Source organism: Lemur catta, chromosome 23 (assembly GCF_020740605.2).
Source record: "Lemur catta isolate mLemCat1 chromosome 23, mLemCat1.pri, whole genome shotgun sequence".
NCBI lineage: Eukaryota > Metazoa > Chordata > Mammalia > Primates > Lemuridae > Lemur > Lemur catta.
This window is the reverse complement of record NC_059150.1, coordinates 21022058-21043091: the sequence shown is the minus strand read 5'-3', so window position 1 is coordinate 21043091 and position 21034 is coordinate 21022058. Positions and strand designations below refer to the sequence as shown.

At 37.5% G+C, this 21034-nt stretch overlaps 1 protein-coding gene across 1 annotated transcript in view; it reads right to left on the bottom strand.

The window, feature by feature from the left end:
• The window catches only part of HMCN1 (hemicentin 1), a 404331-nt gene extending 383674 nt beyond the window's left edge, over positions 1–20657 (bottom strand). Inside the window, exon 1 of the mRNA XM_045536051.1 lies at positions 20159–20657. Coding sequence (XP_045392007.1) covers positions 20159–20426 — 268 coding nt within the window. The 5' untranslated portion in view covers positions 20427–20657. The remainder of the gene's footprint in view (positions 1–20158) is intronic.
• Positions 20658–21034: the final 377 nt, after the last annotated feature.

Below are 21034 nucleotides of genomic sequence, written 5' to 3'. Positions count from 1 at the left end.
CAATTTAGACATATACAGAACTTAGTATGTTCTAGATACTATCCTAAGCACTTTACATCTTAATTAATTTAATCCTGAAAACAGCCCTATGAGAAGGTACTATTATTATCCACATTTACAGATGAAGAAACTGAGGACAGAGAAGTGATACCCTAGTTCATAGAGCTAGTAAGTAGTAGAGTTAGGGTTGAAACCCAGGCAGTCTACTCCAGAACCTACGTTCTTAACCATTGTTATATAGCTTCTCTTTATGATATAATTAACAAGTTAATCTAAATATATATGTAAGAAGAATTACACATCAACAGGTAGAGAATATCCATGCTTTTCAAACACACCCAAAATATTTAGAAAATAATCATTGATCAAATTGGTTCACTAAGGAAGTCTCAATATTTTTTAAAAATATATATATTTGAAAACTATAAACTACACTTTTTTTCAATCAAATATTTATTAAAATAGTGACTTTGGGGGCAAATAACTTAATTTAGAATGGTCTGATTTGTTAAGCATTGAAGAGTTTTTTTTTCAAATACTTATCATTTATTCCTCTTGTCTAACTTGCACCCTTTGTCCAACATCTTCTCATTTCCCTTCACCACCCAGGCTCTGGTAGCCACCATTCTACTCTCTGCTGCTATGACTTGGATTGTTTAGACTCTACATATAAGCGAAAACATGTTGTATTTGTCTTTTTGTGCCTGGAGTATTTCACTTAGTATAATCTCCTCTGGGTTCATCCACATTACTACAAATGACAGAATTTCCTTCCTTTTTCAAGGCTTAATAGTATTCTATTATGCAAATATATACATTTTTTATCCATTCATCCATTAATGGACACTTAGGTTGATTCCATAACTTGGCTATTGTGAATAATGCTGCAATAAGCTTGAGACTGTAGATATCCATTCAACATACTGATTTCAAATCCTTAGGATATATATCAACAAGCGGGATTGCTGGATTATATAGGAATTCTGTTGAGGAACCTCCATACAGTTTTCATAATGGTTTTATCAATTTACATTCCCAACAACAGTGTACAGGTTTCCCTTTCCTATACATCATTACCAAGACTTGTTACTTTCATCTTTTTGATAAGAGCCATTCTGACAAGTGTGAGGTGATATCTCACCCTGATTAAAAAACAGCATCTTAAAAAAGAGATGGTTAAAGTAAAAATTATAATGGAAATTACAAAGTATTTAGGATCAAATGACAACAGAAATACACCAGATCAAAATCTTTAAGATGGAGCTTAAGTGGCTCATAAAAATAAATGTATGAATTAAAGTTAAAAGCTTTTAAATATTCACATCTACATTATAAATAAGAAAGGTAAAAATAAACATTTAAATTTAGGAGTTAGGAAAAGGACAATAGAATAAAACTAAGGAAAGGAGAAGCTAAGAAATAATAAAAAATAGGGCCATAAATTAATAAAATAGAAAACAAAAAATCAATCAACAAAATCAAAGGCATTTTCCTTGAAATAGAAAAATTGATCTAGATTGATCATGAGAAAAAGAGAAATCAGAAGTAAAGAATGTTGGAAATGAAAATTGAGCAATTGATATGGAGTTAAACTTTTTTATGCCATTTTTATCTTCAAAGGTAAAAACGTTAGTTTAATCATCAAACATAATGATTATTTTTAAGTTTTTTGGAGAAGTTATTTTTTAGATTAAAGAATTTATTGTATATTTCTAGTTTGCTAAGAGTTATTTGTTTATTTGTCTGCTAATGAATGGATATACAATTATATCAAATACTATCTGTGCAACTATTGAGATGGTCATATGATTTTCTTCCTTTTGTCTACTAATATATATTATAATGATTTATTTTCTGGTGTTAAATTGATCTTTTTATTCTTAGGATAAAAACAACTTGGTCATTACATATGCTCCTTTTTATATATTGCTGGATTGGTTTATTAATATTAATTTGGAAATTTTTGCATCTAGGTTTATAAAGGAAGTTGACCTATAATTTTTCTTTGTTGTAGTATCCTTATCAGATATTTGGTACCAGGGTTATGTTAGCTTCATGGAAAGTGTTTCCTTCTTTACCATTGCTAGGAAGTAGTTCTGTGAAATTATTATTTTTCCTTGAATATTTGGTAAAGCTCTCCTAAGAAATCATCTAGACCTAGATCTAGATATTTTAATATGAAGATGACCTTTTTTCAAATGGGAGAAATTTGGACATGAGAAAAGAATATAGAGGCAAGGAAATGTGTGAAGATATGAGAAGTGACCTTTCAGTAACAAGATGGACTAAGTTGACATAAAGATCCCCCCCTATGAAACAGAAACACTGGATAAAATATAAAACTTCCTTTTTAACAAATAACCAAGATTGGATGGTAATAATAGAGGGAAATCTCCCAGATGTGCAAAATAAAACGGGAACTCAAAACAGAAGTAAACTTTAGTTGTCACCATGGCAGCACAAAAACCCTGATACAGGGTTTAGCTATTAAGTTTTAATATCCATGTGGGTACAATTTTTATGGCATCAGCATTTTGGGGTCAGAAAGCTACAATAGAGTATCCTCTTTAAAGCTGAGCCCTATCAGTAAAACAGGAATCGGGAAAAATTCCTCCCACTAACCTGAAAAAATTGGCAAGAAAACTTGCCATCTGTCCAGGTCTCTAATGGGGGAAAAAAATCTCTGAAGAGAAATTTAAACCCTAAGCCAGAAGCATATAAAGAATAATAAAGGTTATACTAGCTGTATGGTACAGGAATTCAAAGGCCAAAAATTAGCCCACAAGTAACTTTTAGAATCCCAACAAAAACAAATGCAAAACCTCTCTGTAGAAACACCAACAGTGCACAACCCCAAGAGCACTGGACTCCCTGTTAAAGATGTATTCACAGTCAACAATTAGCAACCACACAAGGAAACAAGCCACAATGAAGGAGAGTCAGCAGACCAAACAGATGGGAAAATTTGCAGCACTCTGCAAATGGAAATAGAAATAAAATGAAATATACCATAATATCAAAGAGCATGTGATAAAATAGGCAGATTTAAGAAACAACAAAATGAAACTTCTGAAAATAAAAAACTATGGGCATTGAAACCAGAAACTCAATGGATGGCTTAAAGAGTAGATTACATAGAACTAAAGAGAGGTATATAAAAGATTTGAGAAAATCACCCAGAATGCAGCAAAGAGAGAAAAAGAAATGGAAAATATGAAAGAAAGGTAACGAAGCTTGAAAATAGAATGAGAAGATCTAAAACACACCTACCAGGATTTTAAAAGAGAAGATTAGAGAAAATGGGGAGAGAAAATATTTGAAACATAAGAAATGTCCAGAATTTAATGAAAACCTAAGTCCTCAGGTTGGGGAAGTAAACCAGGTTCCAAGGGGGAAAAACAAAATCACATCCATGCTTAGACACTAAATAAAGAGCTGCAGAAACAGAAAGACAAAGAGAGAATCTTAACCACAGAGAAAGCACAAATAGGGCCAAAAATTAGAAAAAGAAGACGTCTCATCAATAACAAAAGAAGTCCAAAAACAACAAAATAATATCTTCAATGGGCTAAGTTAGGTACAGAATTCTACACCTAACTAAACTACAAATCAAGAATTAAGGTACTATACATATCAATAGATTCTCAAACAAAGACCGAAAGGATTTCTTATTTATATGCCATTCCTAAATAAAATACTAAAGAATGTAAAGAATGTATTAAAAAAATGGCGGGGGAAGTAAAAGAATCCAAATTGAAGGAGTGGGAAACTAGAAGCAACAATGAGTAAAGAAACCAATAAACAAATCAAATCAAAATGAACATTGACTATATAAATAAAATGACTAATTTGGGTGTGTTTAAAAACAAGATGAATTAACCATACTATAGAGAGTAGGGGGAAGGTGATCAGAATAAAGCACCCACCACCCTTATACTATACAAAAGCATAGAAACACTGATGAATTTCATGTCAATCAAATTAAGGATAATCATTTTAAAAAGAAACTGAAATACAATGTATAATTTCCAAATCAATTGAAGGGAGAAAAAGAGAATTTAAAGAAAACTCAATAGCAGGAAAAGATGGAGAAAGATCAACAAAAATCACAGTAAATAGAAACACAAAATAAGATCATGATAATAAGTCTAACTATATAAATAATCACAATAAAAGTAGCATGATTAAAAAGAACTTGAAAATAGAGGAAGAGAAAAGATATGAGAAATACCAACCAAATATGGAACAGCATTATTAATACCAAGCAAAATGGGTTTAAATGAAAAAAGAATTATTAGAGATAAAGGTGACCCTATACTTAATGACAAAATGAACAATTCACTAGGTACATATTGACTTGGTATCTATGAAGCAACATGGGCTTAAGCCCATAAATTGACTGGAATTACAAGGAGAAATTAACAAAACCATAATCACGTGGGAAATTTTTAAAATAACTTATTAAAAATCTGATAGATCAACTGGACAATAATTAATAAAGGGAAAGAATATTTGAACAACATAATTAATGTTTGATCTTTTGGATATATATAGAACTCAACACAAAATGATCAAAAAAATTTTTCAAGGACATACAGAACATTTGCAAAACTTCATTCTTTCATTAAATGAATATTTATTGAGTGCCTCTGTATGCCAAGAAATCTTCTATGTGAGGCTCTGGGAACACAGCCATGAATATTAAGTCTCTGCCCTCATGGAGTTTATTATTTAGTAGAGGAGACAGAACTTAAATAAATGGATTCACATCATCTCTAATGTCAAGTAATGCTAAGTTCCATAAAGAAAAATAAAGTGGGTTAACAGGACAGACTCATGTGGGGAGCTATGTCAGACTGGGTGGTCAGGGAAGGCTTATCTGAGGAGGTAATTTTGGGCCAAGAGCCATAAGAAATGATATAAGCCATGTAGGGATCTGGGGAAAGAGGAAACAGCAGGTCAAAGGCTCTGGAGAGCAAGTGTACCTGTTATGTAAGAAACAACAAAGAGGCAAATATGCTAAAAATGACATGAATACAGACACCAAAAAGGGGAGTTGGAAATAATGAGATCTTCCTTTTAAAATAAAAGGATCCTTCTGGAAGCTCTGGGGAGAATAGCAGGGAGAACAGTTAAAGTGGCCTGGGCTAGAGGAGTAGGGGCAGAGGGAGAGGGGGATGAGAACTGATTGAATTAAAAGTGATCTTGCAGGCCAGGCTCGGTGGCTCACGCTTGTAGTCCCAGCACTTTGGGAGGCTGAGGTAGGAGGATCCGTTGAGACCAGGAGTTCGAGATCAGCCTGGGCAACTTGGGGAGACCTCAAACCCAAGCTCAAAAAAAAAAAAAAAAAAAATTAGCCAGGGATGGTGTGAAGCACCTGTAACCCTAGGTCTTGGGAGGCTAAGGCAGGAGGATTGCTTCAGCGCAGGAGTTCCAGCTTACAGTGAGCTAGGATGATGCCACTGCATTCCAGCCTGGGCAATAGAGTGAGACTCTGTCCCTATAGAAATAAAATAAAATAAATAAAAATGATCTTGAAGGCAGAGCCAAAAGAGTTTGTGGAGGGATTGGATGTGGGATTTGAAAGAAAGAGAAGTACAGCATGTCTCCAAGGGTTTTGTCCCAAACAGTGGCACCTGTACTGAGATGAGGAATACTGGAGAAGACACAGGTGGAGTGGGGAGAGGGTACTGACAAATGTGAGATATCTATTAAGATGCCCTATGGAGATTTAATCCTCCTGTCCCACTTCTGCATTAGTGTGGCCTTCTGGCCTCTCTAAGTATTTGCTGTTGAAACTTCCCAAAAATGATGTGGAGAAGGAACCACTCAGTCTGCTTTCTCCATCACAGAACTAATTCTGTCCTCACTAATTCTACCCACGTAATGGACTTTTCAAAGCAAAACTAAACTCACATTTAGTGAATGCCTATTACACTAAGTCCTTTCACAAATACTATATAGTCTCATTTAAACATAAATATCCCCCTTTGTGGAAGGAATTTTAAGTGGTGGATTAGACGATTGTGCACATGTTTTCTCAACTGCATATCCAGTGGCATCATGTTAGTAGTTTGAAATTGCCCACAGGGGAGTCATTGCACCATGCAAACTGGCAAATGCTACAATTAAGGGCCTCTCCCCACCATCAGCTCCAGGGCCAGAGGTTTAGCATTTATCAGCACACAACTGATTAAGTTTTTATTTTACACAGAAGGAAACTGAAGTTCTAGGAGTCTAGTGACTTGCCCAGTCACCAGCCCCAGTTGAGACCCAGGTGTTTTGACTCTTGGTCAAGTGTTATTTCCCTTATAGGGAACTCTTGAAGACTTACTCTGTCAGGCTTTGCACCAAATATTTTATGAGCATTTTCTCTTCTAATCTTCGCAACAACTCTACAAAGGAAGTATGATTGTTATTCTCATTTTATTGATTAGAAAACTAAGACTTTGAGAAGTTGGTAACTTATTAATAATCAAATATTTTTCTATTTAATACTATCATCCATTTGCTCAAAACCTATGCTATTCTGTCTAACTCTACCAAATTTTTCTTTGTCAGGATTAATCAAATCCACTGTTAATTTTCATTATGATTTAGAAGCAATAAAAAGGATTGAAGTTATCAAAGGCACAAATCGAGTCCAGAAAATGAACAATAAATATAAAAAAGGATCTCAATATTAAAAAGAATGATACTTTTCTAATACTCCAGGAAAAGTTCCTTGGGAGGGATGAAATTTTGCAAAATCTTTTATTTTTTTTTTTTTTTTTTTTGAGACAGAGTCTCACTTTGTTGCCCGGGCTGGAGTGAGTGCCGTGGCATCAGCCTAGCTCACAGCAACCTCAGACTCCTGGGCTTAAGCGATCCTACTGCCTCAGCCCCCCGAGTAGCTGGGACTACAGGCATGAGCCACCATGCCCGGCTAATTTTTTTTGTATATATATTTTTAGTTGGCCAGATAATTTCTTTCTATTTTTAGTAGAGACGGGGTCTCACTCTTGCTCAGGCTGGTCTCGAACTCCTGACCTCGAGCGATCCACCCGCCTCGGCCTCCCAGAGCTAGGATTACAGGCGTGAGCCACCGCGCCCGGCCTGCAAAATCTTTTAATTATGGATGGGACCATGTGCTGCACATAGAGGACATTCCAACCGTAGGATGTGGCTGGGAAGAAAACTTCAAGGCAAGAGTATAATGATTTGATCAAAAAGGTGGTGATCAGGGAAGACCCTCTGAGGAATATGAAAACAATAGAAATGAGGTTTTCTATGTGTTCTAACAAAGGGCTTTGAAGTGAAAATAATGAACTCAACAAAAAGCAAAATAGATTTTACAATGAATATCAAAAATTGATATTCCAGATAGTATAATAACTTTTTGGAATTTTGTTTTCTATTACTTAATGAAATAATGTGTTTTCTTGACCTTCTACTTGGAAAAAAAATTATTAAAGAACAAGTACCATCTCACATATTTATCTCCTCCCTATCACACATGAGTCTCATTCAACCAGACTCTCTCCCTGTTAGATCTTGGCAAGAGCAGCTACTGGTTGCCATAGTATTTTCGGTGGCAATCAGTGTGACTTCCAGCCTGGGAACTTCAAGGAATTCCTTCCATCTGCTGTAAAACAGTGCTTAAAGGGAAGTTCTCAGAGATGTGGTACTAAGGAAGAATTGCTCTAATTAGTGTGTTTGAAGTTTTCAAGAAAAGAAACCCTCGGAAATACAAAGTCAAAATATTTTAGAATCTATACATAATTCCCAGATTTCCTAGCTCCTATATAATTTTCCCTATTTCAAAATTAAAGTAAATATCTCAACATCACCAAAAGAAGATCCAATAAAGCTTTATTAAATGTCATGCTTAAAAATAAAAATCACAAATTTTTTAAATACAAATTATTTCAAGGACCAAAGTAGTACCCCAAACATTAATGCCTCTCTCCAAAACTGTCCCCAAGAAACTCTGTTCTTATCCCAAAAGGGGGATCTTAGTTTAGAGTTTGTGACATTCCCTAATGCAAACATTTTGATCAGACATTTTAGAACAAAAGTAGTCTCCCTAGTAAAAGAGTTAAAGAGCTTTGGTTTTTTAATGTCAATTGCTGAGTGATCTGCTATGGGTTGATCTGTGTCCTCCAAAGATCCATATATTGAAGTCCTACCCTTTAGCACCTAAGAATGTGACCTTATTTGGAATAGGGTCATTGCAGATGTAATAAGGATGAGATCATATTGGAGTATGGTGGGTCACTAATCCAATATGACTGGTGCCTCATAAAAAAGGAAAATTTGACACAGCACACAGAGAGAATGCCAGGTGAAGATGCTGACAGAGATCAGGGTGATGCACCTACAAGCCAAGGAACACCAAAGATTACCAGCAAACCACCAGATTCTCCCACCAGACTTGGGGAGAGGCATGGAACGAATTTGTCCTCACAGCCTTCAGAAGGAAACCACTCTGCCAGCATCTTGATTTCGGACTTCTAGCCTCCATAACTGTGACACAATAAATTTCTGTTGTTTAAGTTGCCCAGTTTGTGGTACTCTGTTACGGCATCCCTAAGGAACATACAGTGGTCCCTTTGCCCTGCCTTCTTGTGCATATCTCCTCAATCTCACACATTTATCAAAATAAGATGGTAAAAAATGACTTATGGAAAGCTACCCTTTTTCAGGAAATTTTTTAAATTTTGTAGGAGTTCATATAATATAAGGCTCAGTTGCCTCCTGTGTAAAATAAAGATCTACCATTTAGAGCTTCTGGTGAGGCTTAAATCAAATAAAGCATGGAATATATCTAGTTCAGTGCCTGGTCCACAGTAGTGACTCAAAAAATAAAGTGGTAGCTGTTACCATTAGATATAAAAACTATGCTACTAAGCCTATGTCAGCAAGACTTATGAGATGAGGTGTATACCACCCTCAGACAGAGTTGTCAATAGCTGACTTCATCAGGCTCCAACTCTTCCAGAGCTTGAACCCATCGGTATCTTAAATATATACCCAAGTCTCCATCAGAACTTTGCAACCAGTGTATCTCACCCAGCTTTACATCACCATCATCTCCTGCCACTGCCCCAAATGCAAACCATTCCCCTTTTCTCCTACTCTCCTCCTTTGCATTTCCTTTCTCCTGACCCATTCTTTCACCATCCTAAGTCCTTGCAAATTCTGGGACCTCCCAAACCATCTTCCCAAAGGAACCATCCACCAACCTCTCACTTTAGCAGAAATAGGACTCTCCCTTGATAGCACCAGCTCCCCTGCAGTCCTCCCCAGTGGGGTTTGCTCATTGCCCAACACCCCAGATGCGTTGGATCAGCATTTTATCCACTCAGTAAATTAGTTCTCGACTCAGAGAACATGCCACCTATAACACCCTCTCACCTCCTTCATTAATGTCAACTGCCTCCTAGAGATTTCTCAGTAATTCTTACTAAACTCAAATTTAATGCTTGACTCACTGTCTTCCTCACCATTCTAGGCTCTGTTATTTTGACATCCATGTTCAACTCTAAAGCCTCAAGTTCCTTGATCTCAATCCCATGATCTCCATTTTGCTCTAACTTCTCTTTCTACCCAAGCTAAATTCTATGATTAATCACTTTGGCTCTTCTTAACTTCCTTGTCATATGGTCCTTCACACGCAATATCCCAACTCTTGTCAAACCAATACATCCAGATTTGAGCCTATGATCTGTCACTTCACAATCTCTCTCATAGCAGTATCCTTCTCAACCATATCTTATTTCTTTAGTCACATCTGCTTAACAAAACCCTAGTCCTGGACCAAACCAATGGTCAACCTCAGCACTTATGACCAGGTTGCTGTGGGCTTCTGGAGAAAAATCACATAGTTAGGCAGCGTTCAGGAATCAAAAATTCACATTTTGAACTACAGCTAGTTCTGAGAAACCTTCTGTGTGTCCATGGTCAGCCTCTACCTTCAAAATTCCACTATTCTAAAATCCCACTATTCTAAAATCCCTTATCCTTCTACCACCTCCCTCCTCTCATCAAATGACTCGAAAATGACTTTCTGTTTCTTTGAGACAAAGAGTTCATGAGACTGCTACCCCAAATTCAACCCTGCCTATCCCCCTGTTCACAACCATGCCTGCCTATGGCTGCTTTTCTCTTTTGACACTAAACTAAAGGTCTTCTCTTGCCCACAACCAATCCTTCTTCTTTGCATACCATCCTTCTTACTTCCTCAAAGTCCTAGTTTCCTAAATTACCTAGTATCTCTCTGGCATTTTCAATCTCTTCTACTCTATTAACTCTTTTCTAACAGGACTTAAACATTCATTCTCTCCTCTTTCTCATTTAAAAAATACAAAGTTCTTCCTAAATTTTAAGTTTCTATAACTAATGTTTATTGAGAATTTACTGTGTGGAAGTGGAAGGAATTGTGCTAAATTTTGGACATCTATTATTTTAATCAATCCCCACATCAGTCTTAGAAGGTAAATATTACCCCCACTTTGCTGAAACTGAAGTGCAAAGAAAATCATACAAGTAATTGGCGGCACCAGGCTTCCAACCCAAACATCGGACTCCAAAGCCTATGCTTCTAACCACCATGTTGCATTTCAGGAAAGAAACATACTGTACTTACTAGGTCCATTTTCTTACCCATCATTTCAGCCTTCTGGCTCCACAACTCCAATGAAACTGTCCTTTTGGGCTCCATATTGTTTAGCCTTTATTTCCAGTAACCTTATAAATGGACAGAATTGAGTCTCCTGCTTAAAACTAACACGTTTTAGAATTTCCAAACACTGCTCATTCCTGTTTCTCTCCCTATTTTCCTGGACTCTCTTTTCCAAAACGCTTTAAGAACTTACTTTCTTCTATCTGTCTTTTAAATGCTTGTGTTTTCTATATTTCTATCCTGTCTCCTTTCTTTTCTCAGTCTACACACTCTCCTGGGATGATCTCATTTATTCCGATGGCTTCAGCTGTCATCTATATAAGTTTCAAGTGGACAGAACAGCTACTTGGCACTGTTTATACTAACACTTACAGTTGGAAATGCTGAAGAGTGATACCTAGAGACAGACAGGCTACCCAAACAGATCCACACAGGGAGACATTTATTTTGATAAATTCACCATCATTGACCAAAGACTGGCTCTCAGACTTGCAAATTCAGAAACTTGAACTTGACACTGTCAGAATATTTTAAACAATAGAGACTGATGTATACAACTGGCATGCCAAAATATGAGTTACCAGTGAGGAATATAACTGTCTGGTGAACCTGATGTATGTGCCAGTCTAACCAGAGTCATCTCTCCCCATAAGGAAAGTGCATGAGGTTAAATCATCAGGAGGCATGGTGAGCATGCAACCAGAACAAGGAGAGTTAACAGTATGATCCAAATATGTAATGACATCATTACATAGTTATAAGGATAAACAGTCTTATCACCACAGTCGGAAATATTACTAATGGGTGGACTGGTTATTCAAGTATAGAATGAACTATTAATAACATCCTAAACCCCCATTAGAACTTGGTTGTATACTGCTTAAGTCTGTTTCTGTAACTCTGTTTTTCATTGCTGATCCCATACACGTTAGGTTGCTATTTCATTTTGGACAAGTTAATGTATAAGGAGCTCACTGTCAAGACTTACCGGCCTGAGAGTAACATTGCCTCTTAAAGCTAACTTTGCATATCTTTTCTCATCTATTGTATGCTGATCTCATATTTAACCTCCAGAAGGCAATCATATTTCCCTTTTTTTCGTGTTCTTAGGACCATGTCCAGTCCATTGGACTTTCTTAATAGCTCAGAATCCCATCCCCTTATCCCTATGCCCAAGTTACTTCAATGTTTCCCCCCTGAATTGTGATGGCCTCATATTTCATCTCCCAGCTCTAAGGACTCCCTTGCTCCAATCCATCTAAGAGATAGAGATCTAAAATGAAAGCCCAATCATGTCACTCCTCACTTATAATCCTTCCAGGCTCCCAATAGCTTTCAGGATGAAATCCAAACTCCCTAATGTTTTGATTAACCTGCTTTTACTCATGAACGTTCTTCAGATTTCAGTCCAGGACACAGTTCTTCCAGGAAAACTTTTCTGACCATCACTCTCTTGATTCAGGATCAGGTACACTGCTCTGGGCTTGCACACCACCCTGTACTTTTTTCTGCTATAAAATATATAATGAGCCAAGTGAGGTAGCGTGCACCCATAGTCCCAGCTGCTTGGAAGACTGAGACAGGAGTATCACTTGAGCCTAGGAGTTCAAACCTAGCCTGGGCAACATAGCTAGACTCTGTATTTTTTTTAAAAATGTGATATATTATATTATCACTTCTCTCACCCTCCTTCTCATAGACTGTTAGCTTCTTGCAAGCTATGCCTCATTGTCTTTGAATCAAGAGCACTTAGCATAATCCCTGACAAATGGTAAGAAGTCTATAATTGACTGAAGAGTGAATGAATGAATAAATATAATAGCTTTCCTTTGGGTTTTTAAATTCTTCTGCTGGCTTCCCAATTATGAGGCAGTTGCCTGTGGTTCAAGGGGACATTAAAGCAAAGAATACATGCTTCTCAAAAATTAAGTGTATTAGAATGCTGCTATAATTGAACTGGTTTGAATAATCCTTTGCCTACAGGTTGATTAATAGCCAAGTCATCAAATAGATTCTTTTTCTGCTAATTTTTAAGTATCATTGTGTAAAAGTTGTATTAATACTATTTTCCTTGATAACTGGCTTCACTCCAGTACCTGTTCAATCTTCATAGAGTTATTCAATAAGTTACAGCAATACCATTCATTCTATAGTACTTTTAAAGAACTTTCACATATATTGTTTTATTTAACCATGATAATATCATTAAGGTAGGGAAGGGTTGATATCATTTCACCTTACCTTTAACATAATATTAGTCATTTTCTAAATTTTTCCTATTCTCCAGAGTAATAGAGAATCTTCATGAGAAAAGACAAAACCAAGGTTGAGAATCTCTGTATACCTGCAGGAACATTTATGCATGGATGGATCCTTTGTTTGCATAGTACTCCTTGGAAATTAGGTTAATTATTGTGACATTCCTTCAGCCAATCCAGCTGAAATTGGAAGGTAAGCACACTGCCTTATACCATGCAGCTGAGACAATTCAGACTGTGTATAAATTCTCAACAAAATCACCTGCTATACAAATATTCAATGACTATCCAAGATTCAGGCATCATCTGAGAAACAATGATCCTTCCATTTCATATTCAAGCTTGGATGGGGGATATATTATCACCAAAAAGGACAAATTAGCAAATTATTATATTGTAAATTGTATACATTTGCTTGTAATTTAAATAGTAAAATCATAAATATGAAAGGCAAGATTAAAATACCCAGAGAAATTATTGGTTCTTGACTCCAGCATTCATTCATTTATTCATTCATGAAACATTTCTTGAGTGTTTACTGTGTGTCTGTAAGATAAATGAAGCAGTCCTTGCCCAAGAACCTTAATTTCTAGACAGGAAGAAAAGTGAGTAAGCAGAATTATAAAGGCCATAGAGAATGGTCATTGTCTCTTTGATCAGAGACAAACCATAAGCAAAGCCAAATTCTCATTTATCAACAATTATGTAGAAGGCTATTCCTCAACTTAACAAGAAGAAGAAGAAAATAATCCCCTTCATTCTGTAGGCATCATAGAGAATTCTGTTAAATAGGAAACATCCTGTGTATTTAAAAAATTTGACTTACCAAAATTTGGTTTTTATATTTTAGGAAAAAGTTTTTATTCATACCAAAACATCTCTACATATACTCAGGAAACATCCAGTGATATAGAACTCACTCTCTCAGATTGAAGTATTTAATCATCCTGAGAAACAAAAGTTATCATTGTCCAACCAAAGTCTCTCACTCTTAAATTTTAGTGCATTCCCTTCAGTTGGATTTCTCTTGGACATAACAGACCAATCCTTTTTCTCATAAAAATCTTCTTCCTATAGTATGTATGTAGTATCCTGTGGTATGCCTAGAGGCAAAGGGAGACTAATAGCTTCTTGGCTCTTTTTGCTATACATATTGAACTAAAAACGTTTCAATTTGAAGTTCAGTTCATATAAATGGATAGGTTTTTCAAGGTCTAAATGTACAATATTTCCTTGTAAAAATCTTTCTATTCATTATGGTTTCAAGAGTTTTCTTAACACTGTGTAGATCCAGCTGAATCATACAAAGTTACTTAGGGCTTCTGAATTTTATTAAAATGAAACTTTTATACACAAAGATGTGTAATGCTGATATTTCTCCCAGTGAATCAAGTCCTTGCTACTTTCAATCTCTTTGAAGTCACTTACTATTCCCTATATTATGATAATTAAAATCATGGACTTTAATAATAACCTGCCAATGTACTAATTTTATAGATAGAGAAACAGAGCCCTGGCAAGGTTAAATGATTTGCTTAAATGACAAGAATAAGGAGAACACAAGTCTTCTGTTCCAAATTGGCTGTTCTTTCTACCATAGTACATTTGTATTTTATAAAATACTGGTTGAATCATTTATCAAAACTAGGTTCAGTTTTAGCCTTATGAACAAAGCAACCATTCAGTAGATGCTGTACTATATAATTACAAAGATTTCCAATTCCTCGTTTCCCATTCTCCTTGAATTCTCTTCAAACAGGCTTTCACTCCTATCTCTTCACTGAAACTACCCTTGTTGAGTCATCAATGATTTCCACATTCCTAAATTGATTAGCCAATTCTCAATCCTCCTTTTAGTTGACCAATTAGTCCTTCTTCCTTGAAACACTTTCTTCTCTTGACTTCTAGGATAATATACTCTTCTCCTCCCTGCCTGACTTCAATTTCCTGGGCTTCTTTGCTGATTCATCCTTATCTTTCTAACCGCTAAACATTAGAAAGTCAGAAGGCTGAGTCCTCAGACATCCTCTCTTCTCCATTTATAGTCAGTCCTTTAACGGTCTCATCTGGTCTGATGGCCCTAAATACCATCTATATGTACCTCTTTGGACCTCAAATTTATATTTCTGACCAAGACGTCTCTCCTTGAACTCTAATCTCACATATGTAACTGTCTTCTTATCTCCATTTTGGTATCAAAAGGCACCTCAAACTTAAACATATCCAAAAATCAAAGCCTCATCCTCCCACCCTTTATCAAACCTGCTTGTCACTCATTCTTCTCCATCTCAGTAAACGGCCATGCTATGCTTCTACTCACTTGTTTTAGTCCATTTAGTGTTGCCATAACAGAGGCTAGGTAATTTATAATGAAAAAAAGGTTTACTTGGCTCATGATTTTCGTGGCTGGAAGGTTCAAGATTGGGCAGCTGCATCTGGTGAGGGCCTCATGCTGCTTCTACTCATGGAAGAAAATGGGGCAGGCATGTGCAAAGGGATCACATGACGAGAGAGAAACCAAAGAAGCCAGAGCTTTTTTAACAACCCACTCTGGTGGAACTAATCCAGTTCTACACAAGCAAGAACTCACCCTCAAGGGACGGTATTAATGTACTCATGAGGAATCCATCCCCGTCAGCCAAACACCTCCCACTAGGCCCCACCTCCCAACACTGCCACATTTGGGATGAAATTTCAACATAAGTTTTGGTGGGGACAAAACATACACAAATTGTAGCATCACTCAAGCCAAATCTTCAGAACCTGTCTTGTCTTCTATATTTTTCAAAGCCCTCACATCCAGTCCATCATTAAATCTTTTTGGTTTTATCTTCAAAATATACACAAATCCAACTATTTCTCAAAACTTCCACAGCCACCAACTTCACACAAGAGATACCACCACCTTTGCCTGAATTTGACAGTAGTCTCATAGCTCTTATCCCTGTTTCTGTCCTTCTTTCATGTTAGACCACTCTCCAACAACAGAATGATTATGTGGATGCATAAGTCAGATCATGTCACTGCTCTGTTCAAAACACTACAATGGTTCATCTCCCTCGGTGTAAAAGCCAAACTCACAGTGGACTACAAGCCCTTTCCTGAACTGGCCCCATCACTTTTCTGACCACACCTCCTAACTTCTTCCTGTCACTACTGTGTCCAAAACACTCTGGTCTTTTCACTGTTCCTTGAACATGTCAGGATATTCTTGCCACGAGAGCTTTACATGTATTGTTCCTCTACCTCTAACAGTCTTTTCTCAGATATCCTCATTGCTTCCTCCCTTACCTCCTTCAAATTTTTGTTCAAATGTGACCTTTTCAATTGGGGGCTTCCCCATGCCCTTTTCCTGCTTTTTGTTTTCTCCATAGCAATTATCACCATCAAAAATACCTTATGTATTTTAATTGTTTTCTTTATTGCCTGTGCTCCTTTGCCAATAGAATGGAAGCTCCATGAGTGCAAGAGACTTTGTCTTAGTTCCTTTTGTGTGAAGCAATGACTGAAACATAATAGGAGAGTGAATAAATGAATGAATGAATGTAGACTGGCATAAGATATGCTGGGGAAAAAGTGGAGACACAATTGTGAAAGAGAAGAAGGAAGAGAACTTTTCTTTTTATGAAACAACTCGTTAAAATATACTGTGCCGTTCTCAGTCCTTCTGTCTCTGGTACCTGCCTTACAGAGGAGGGGGAATGAGAGATGGAGTGATAAAAGGAGCTATAGTCAAAGAGAGACCATCAGCCCTCCTTAAAGTTGTGTTCTGAGGAAGACAGGAATACATTTTGGGTGCCAGATAAAAATAACAGCAAAAATTCATAGATAAGAATAAAAAATTTTGATAATAACATGTTGGTGAGGATGTGAAGAAACTGGGACTCTCATACACTGCTGGTAGAAACAGCCTGGCAGTTTTTCAAACAATTAAACATAGAGTTACCATGACCCAGTAATTCCACTTCTAGGTATGTACCCAAGAGAAATGAAAACATATGTCCATGCAGAACTTGTACATGAATATTTATAGCAGCATTATTCACAATAATGTTTCAAAAGGTGGAAACAACCCAAATATCCATTATGGACTAATGGATAAACAAAATGTAGTACACCATACAATGGAATATTATTTGGCTATGAAAAGAAATGAAGTACTGATATATGCTACAACACGAATGAACCTTGAAAACATTATGCTGAAGTGAAAGAAGCCCAGTCACAAAAGACCAAATATATAATATTATTCCCCTAAAGTGAAAGTCCAGAAGGAGAAAATCTATAGAGTCAGAAAAATAGATTAGTGGTTGCTTAGGACTGGGAGGAGGATGATAAGAGACTGATAGCTAAAGGGTACAGTATTTCTTTCTGAGGTGATGAAAATGATCTAAAATTGATTATGGTATCTATGAATATCAAATTTTACATTTTAAGTGGATGAATTATATGGTAAAGGAATTACACTTCATATAAAGCTGTTAAAAATTAATACAGTAAATGTTATTATGGAAATGGAAAACCTATCTTAACCATAGTTAACATCAAAATCAAAAGGTTGCCTTGCCTTTCCATGACCCCTGGTCCTCTCTGGTACCTCCTCCTACTCCAGCATTCTCGAACACAATGCTTTCTACATGCGCATATTCTCAATGGTTTTATCATCTCATTTTCAACTTGTTAGACATCCTTCCTATTCCATGTCTATGTTTCCCATGTGTTTTAAATGTACCCCTCCTGCAGAAACACACCTTGCTCTAAACTGTAATGCAGGGCTCCAAAGCAAGCAACTGCAAAATTCTAAAGGTTTTTGTCAAAAGCCTTGGACTGTATCCCAGAACTTATCCATCATTTCATCTAGCTAAATGTGATAGTAGATGTCAAAAGGCCATAAGCATTCAAGGTTTAATATAATTGTTATATTAAATTCTGCACATTATTTCTTGTGCATAATTCTATGTCAGTTGTATCACCCAATCATAGGAATATGTGTTAGGGGCTATGAAAACAACCATATGTAAAACAGTTATAAAATGTCACCATTAGAAGTGACCTTAGAGATATTCAAATCCAATTCTTTCATTTTACCGTTGAGGAAACTAAAATTCAGAAGGTAAGTTGACTTTTCTAATGTCACTCACTAAAACAGCCAATTCCCATTCAAGGCCCTTCCTGTCATTACAAACTGATCATCAATCAGAACTACAAGGGAATCAAAAACTCAATGATTATACACACACACACACACACACAGAGAAAATGTCACACAAATACAGTACTACAATCTAGTAGAGTGAATACTAACTTTAAGTTAATAGTGTTTTAATTTCTATTTCTCTCTTTAGAGTCAAAAATATTTTAAATAGTCTTCCATAGCATAAACACTTGGCCATTTCTTTCTACTTTGAATCACAATGGAAATAGAATTAATAATTTTGTTAAATTATATATGCAATTAATTTTATGAAACCAATTTAGAGTAGTTAACCATTTTGTCATATAATTTAATTTTTAAAAACCTCTAATTTATTAGCCATCTGTTATAAGCATGCCAAGTTTCCCCCACTTTAAATCATGATTGCTAAACTACAGGAAGGTCAACTATAGCAATGTGCAAACTTTCCCATTTGGTAACAATTGGAAGGTAGCACACCACAATACAATTCAGTCCAGTAATTTTTCATATCACTTCAAAATATCATGATACTCCAGCTTCCATTTATGACTTGAGGTAATTTTTGTGTTCTGTTTAAAGCAACATAATTTCATAAAAGTTCTTTGGAGAAAAGCAAATTGTGGCATTAATTAGAGAAAAGAATTTTTACTTTTTTTTTAGCCAACTTCAGATTCATCCCTATAGAAGAAACATATTTAGGCTATTCCAGAATAACAAAAGCCTAGAACTGCATCACAATTGGCATCTTGACATTTAATAAATTGAAACATCACCACATATAGGTGCCTTACCAAGACAGCAAATAACCATTCAATTCTTTATTCAAATATAAAGAACATTTCATGTTAATTCCATGTAGAAATTACTAATAAACATGTATATCTCAGAAGAGTAGGACAGGTTATTGTTTTCATCATTTGAAGAGTATGAAAATCCCCAAAAGTTCTGTTTCCCTCTAAATTGCTCAAAGTCCCTTTTTTTAAAATCACCTAAACCTACCACATTTAATATCTAGCAATAATCTGAACTCATATATCTTTGCCAAATGCACAAGCAAAGAATCTGAGATTCTCAATATCATGCTCTCACTGTGAAGAGGTTGAGTCAAGGTCTTATAGTGAAGGGAGAATTTCAAAAGCAGGAAAAATGTGGGAGAACAGTGGGGGAGGACTTTTAAGAAACCACTGCTTTATTTCTTCAACTGGGCAGCAACTTGTGCTAATGAAACTCAGGTGGACGTTAGACAGCAAGCCCTGCAATGCTACCCTCAGTGATGACAATGAGGGCTCCTAGAAGCCTCACAGAGAGGTGCTACTTTAAAGAGAAACTGCCAAAAGTAAACAAGATCATATTACAGAGCAGCAGCTGAAGCCCATGGCTTTAGGGCAAAAAATAAAGTTATTTCACTTCAACTACCTTTAAAAAGCACAGACATACTGAATTACATGCATTTCTACTGCATGAGACATGGACCTAATGTTTAAACCCATCCCTGAACCTAACAAATGATCACCTGGTGCAAAGATGAATAGATTCAGTTCTGAAATGAGTGGTTTCTCTCTTTTATTTTCATACCTTCAGTCCCATTAGTAGTTAATACTTACAGGCTTCCTTGTGTCTCACACAACAGGTTTTCCCCCCCGCAGAATGTGCTTTCAACCTAGATGTTAGCTCTCAAAGCACTGTTGCTATCAACTCGTGTCCAAGTCTGCCTTTGCAATTAAACATGCTTTAGCTCTGAAATACAAGTCAGTTAACTATGATTTTGATGTCATTGCTGAAGACTGTTGGTTCTAGGTTCCGTGAGTCCGCATTTCCAGCTTTGGGGACCACTGCACGAGCCTCCTAAGCCAGCCATGTAGTCCACGCCTGAGACTTAAGTAGGTATCAGAGAGCAAACCCGGACGCCAGCAAGCAATTCTTTGTTACGACTCTATTCAGCTACACAGTTTTAAAAAAAAAATGGTTTTGAAACTTCCTAACAATAAAACAATTTCACAGCATACGAAATAATGAAATCATGAGACATAGCAAATACAGACAGTAAATAATTTCCCTTACCTGGATCATGGAAAGGCACCAAGGCAAAGTTGAAAAGAGGTCTCTTGGGTCTTTTCAAAGACGTCTCCAAAATTTTGGAAGCCCCTTCGATAACCTGAACTAAATCATCATACATGGAACCCGTGACATCAAACACGAAAGCCAAGGTGGAGGCGCCCTCGGGAGCGTCCCCAGCCCTCGTCTCCGGCGGGGGGCTCGCATCTTGGGCCAGGGAGGAAAACAGAAGAGCAAACAGGCACGCTGTGTGGACAACTGCCCAGGAAATCATTTTCTTTTCTTTTCCTTTACTTTTTTGTTTTTTTTTTTTCTTCCCTGTGTGTTTTGTTTTGTTTTGTTTTGTTTTGTTTTTCCTGAGCGCCTGAGCCCCGCGCGCAGTCCCCCTCAAGCGCAGGCGGAGGACTGAGTCCTCTCCGCGACTCCCGGTCCCTCAGCGAGCGGAGAGCCGGGCGCTGCGACTCGGGCCGGGCCGGGCGCCAGACCCGAATCCCCGCAGGGCCGGGCGGGCCGGGGAGGCGGCGGCTTTTGTCTGGACGCGGCTGCCCCCGAAGCTGCTGTGTGCCCGCGGGCCCCGGGCGGCGAGTGGCGGGGTGCGGGCGGCGCGCCGGGTCCCCGCCCCGGGGCAGCTCCGAGCCTGCGGCGCCGCGGGCCGAGTCCCGCCGCCCTCGCCGCTGCAGTCCCGCCGGGCCGGCGACCGCGGCGCCCGCCTTCCCACCGTTCGCGGCTCCCGGGCGAGCGAGGAGGGGAAGCCCGGCTCGGCCTCGCCTCCCGATTGGCCAGTGGCCGTCCCCCCTCCTTCACTCCGGGGACACCCCCTGCAGGGTGACTTTCTCTCCACCGGTTCTAGGGTCGGTTCAGCACCGGGGAAGTCGGCCCCGC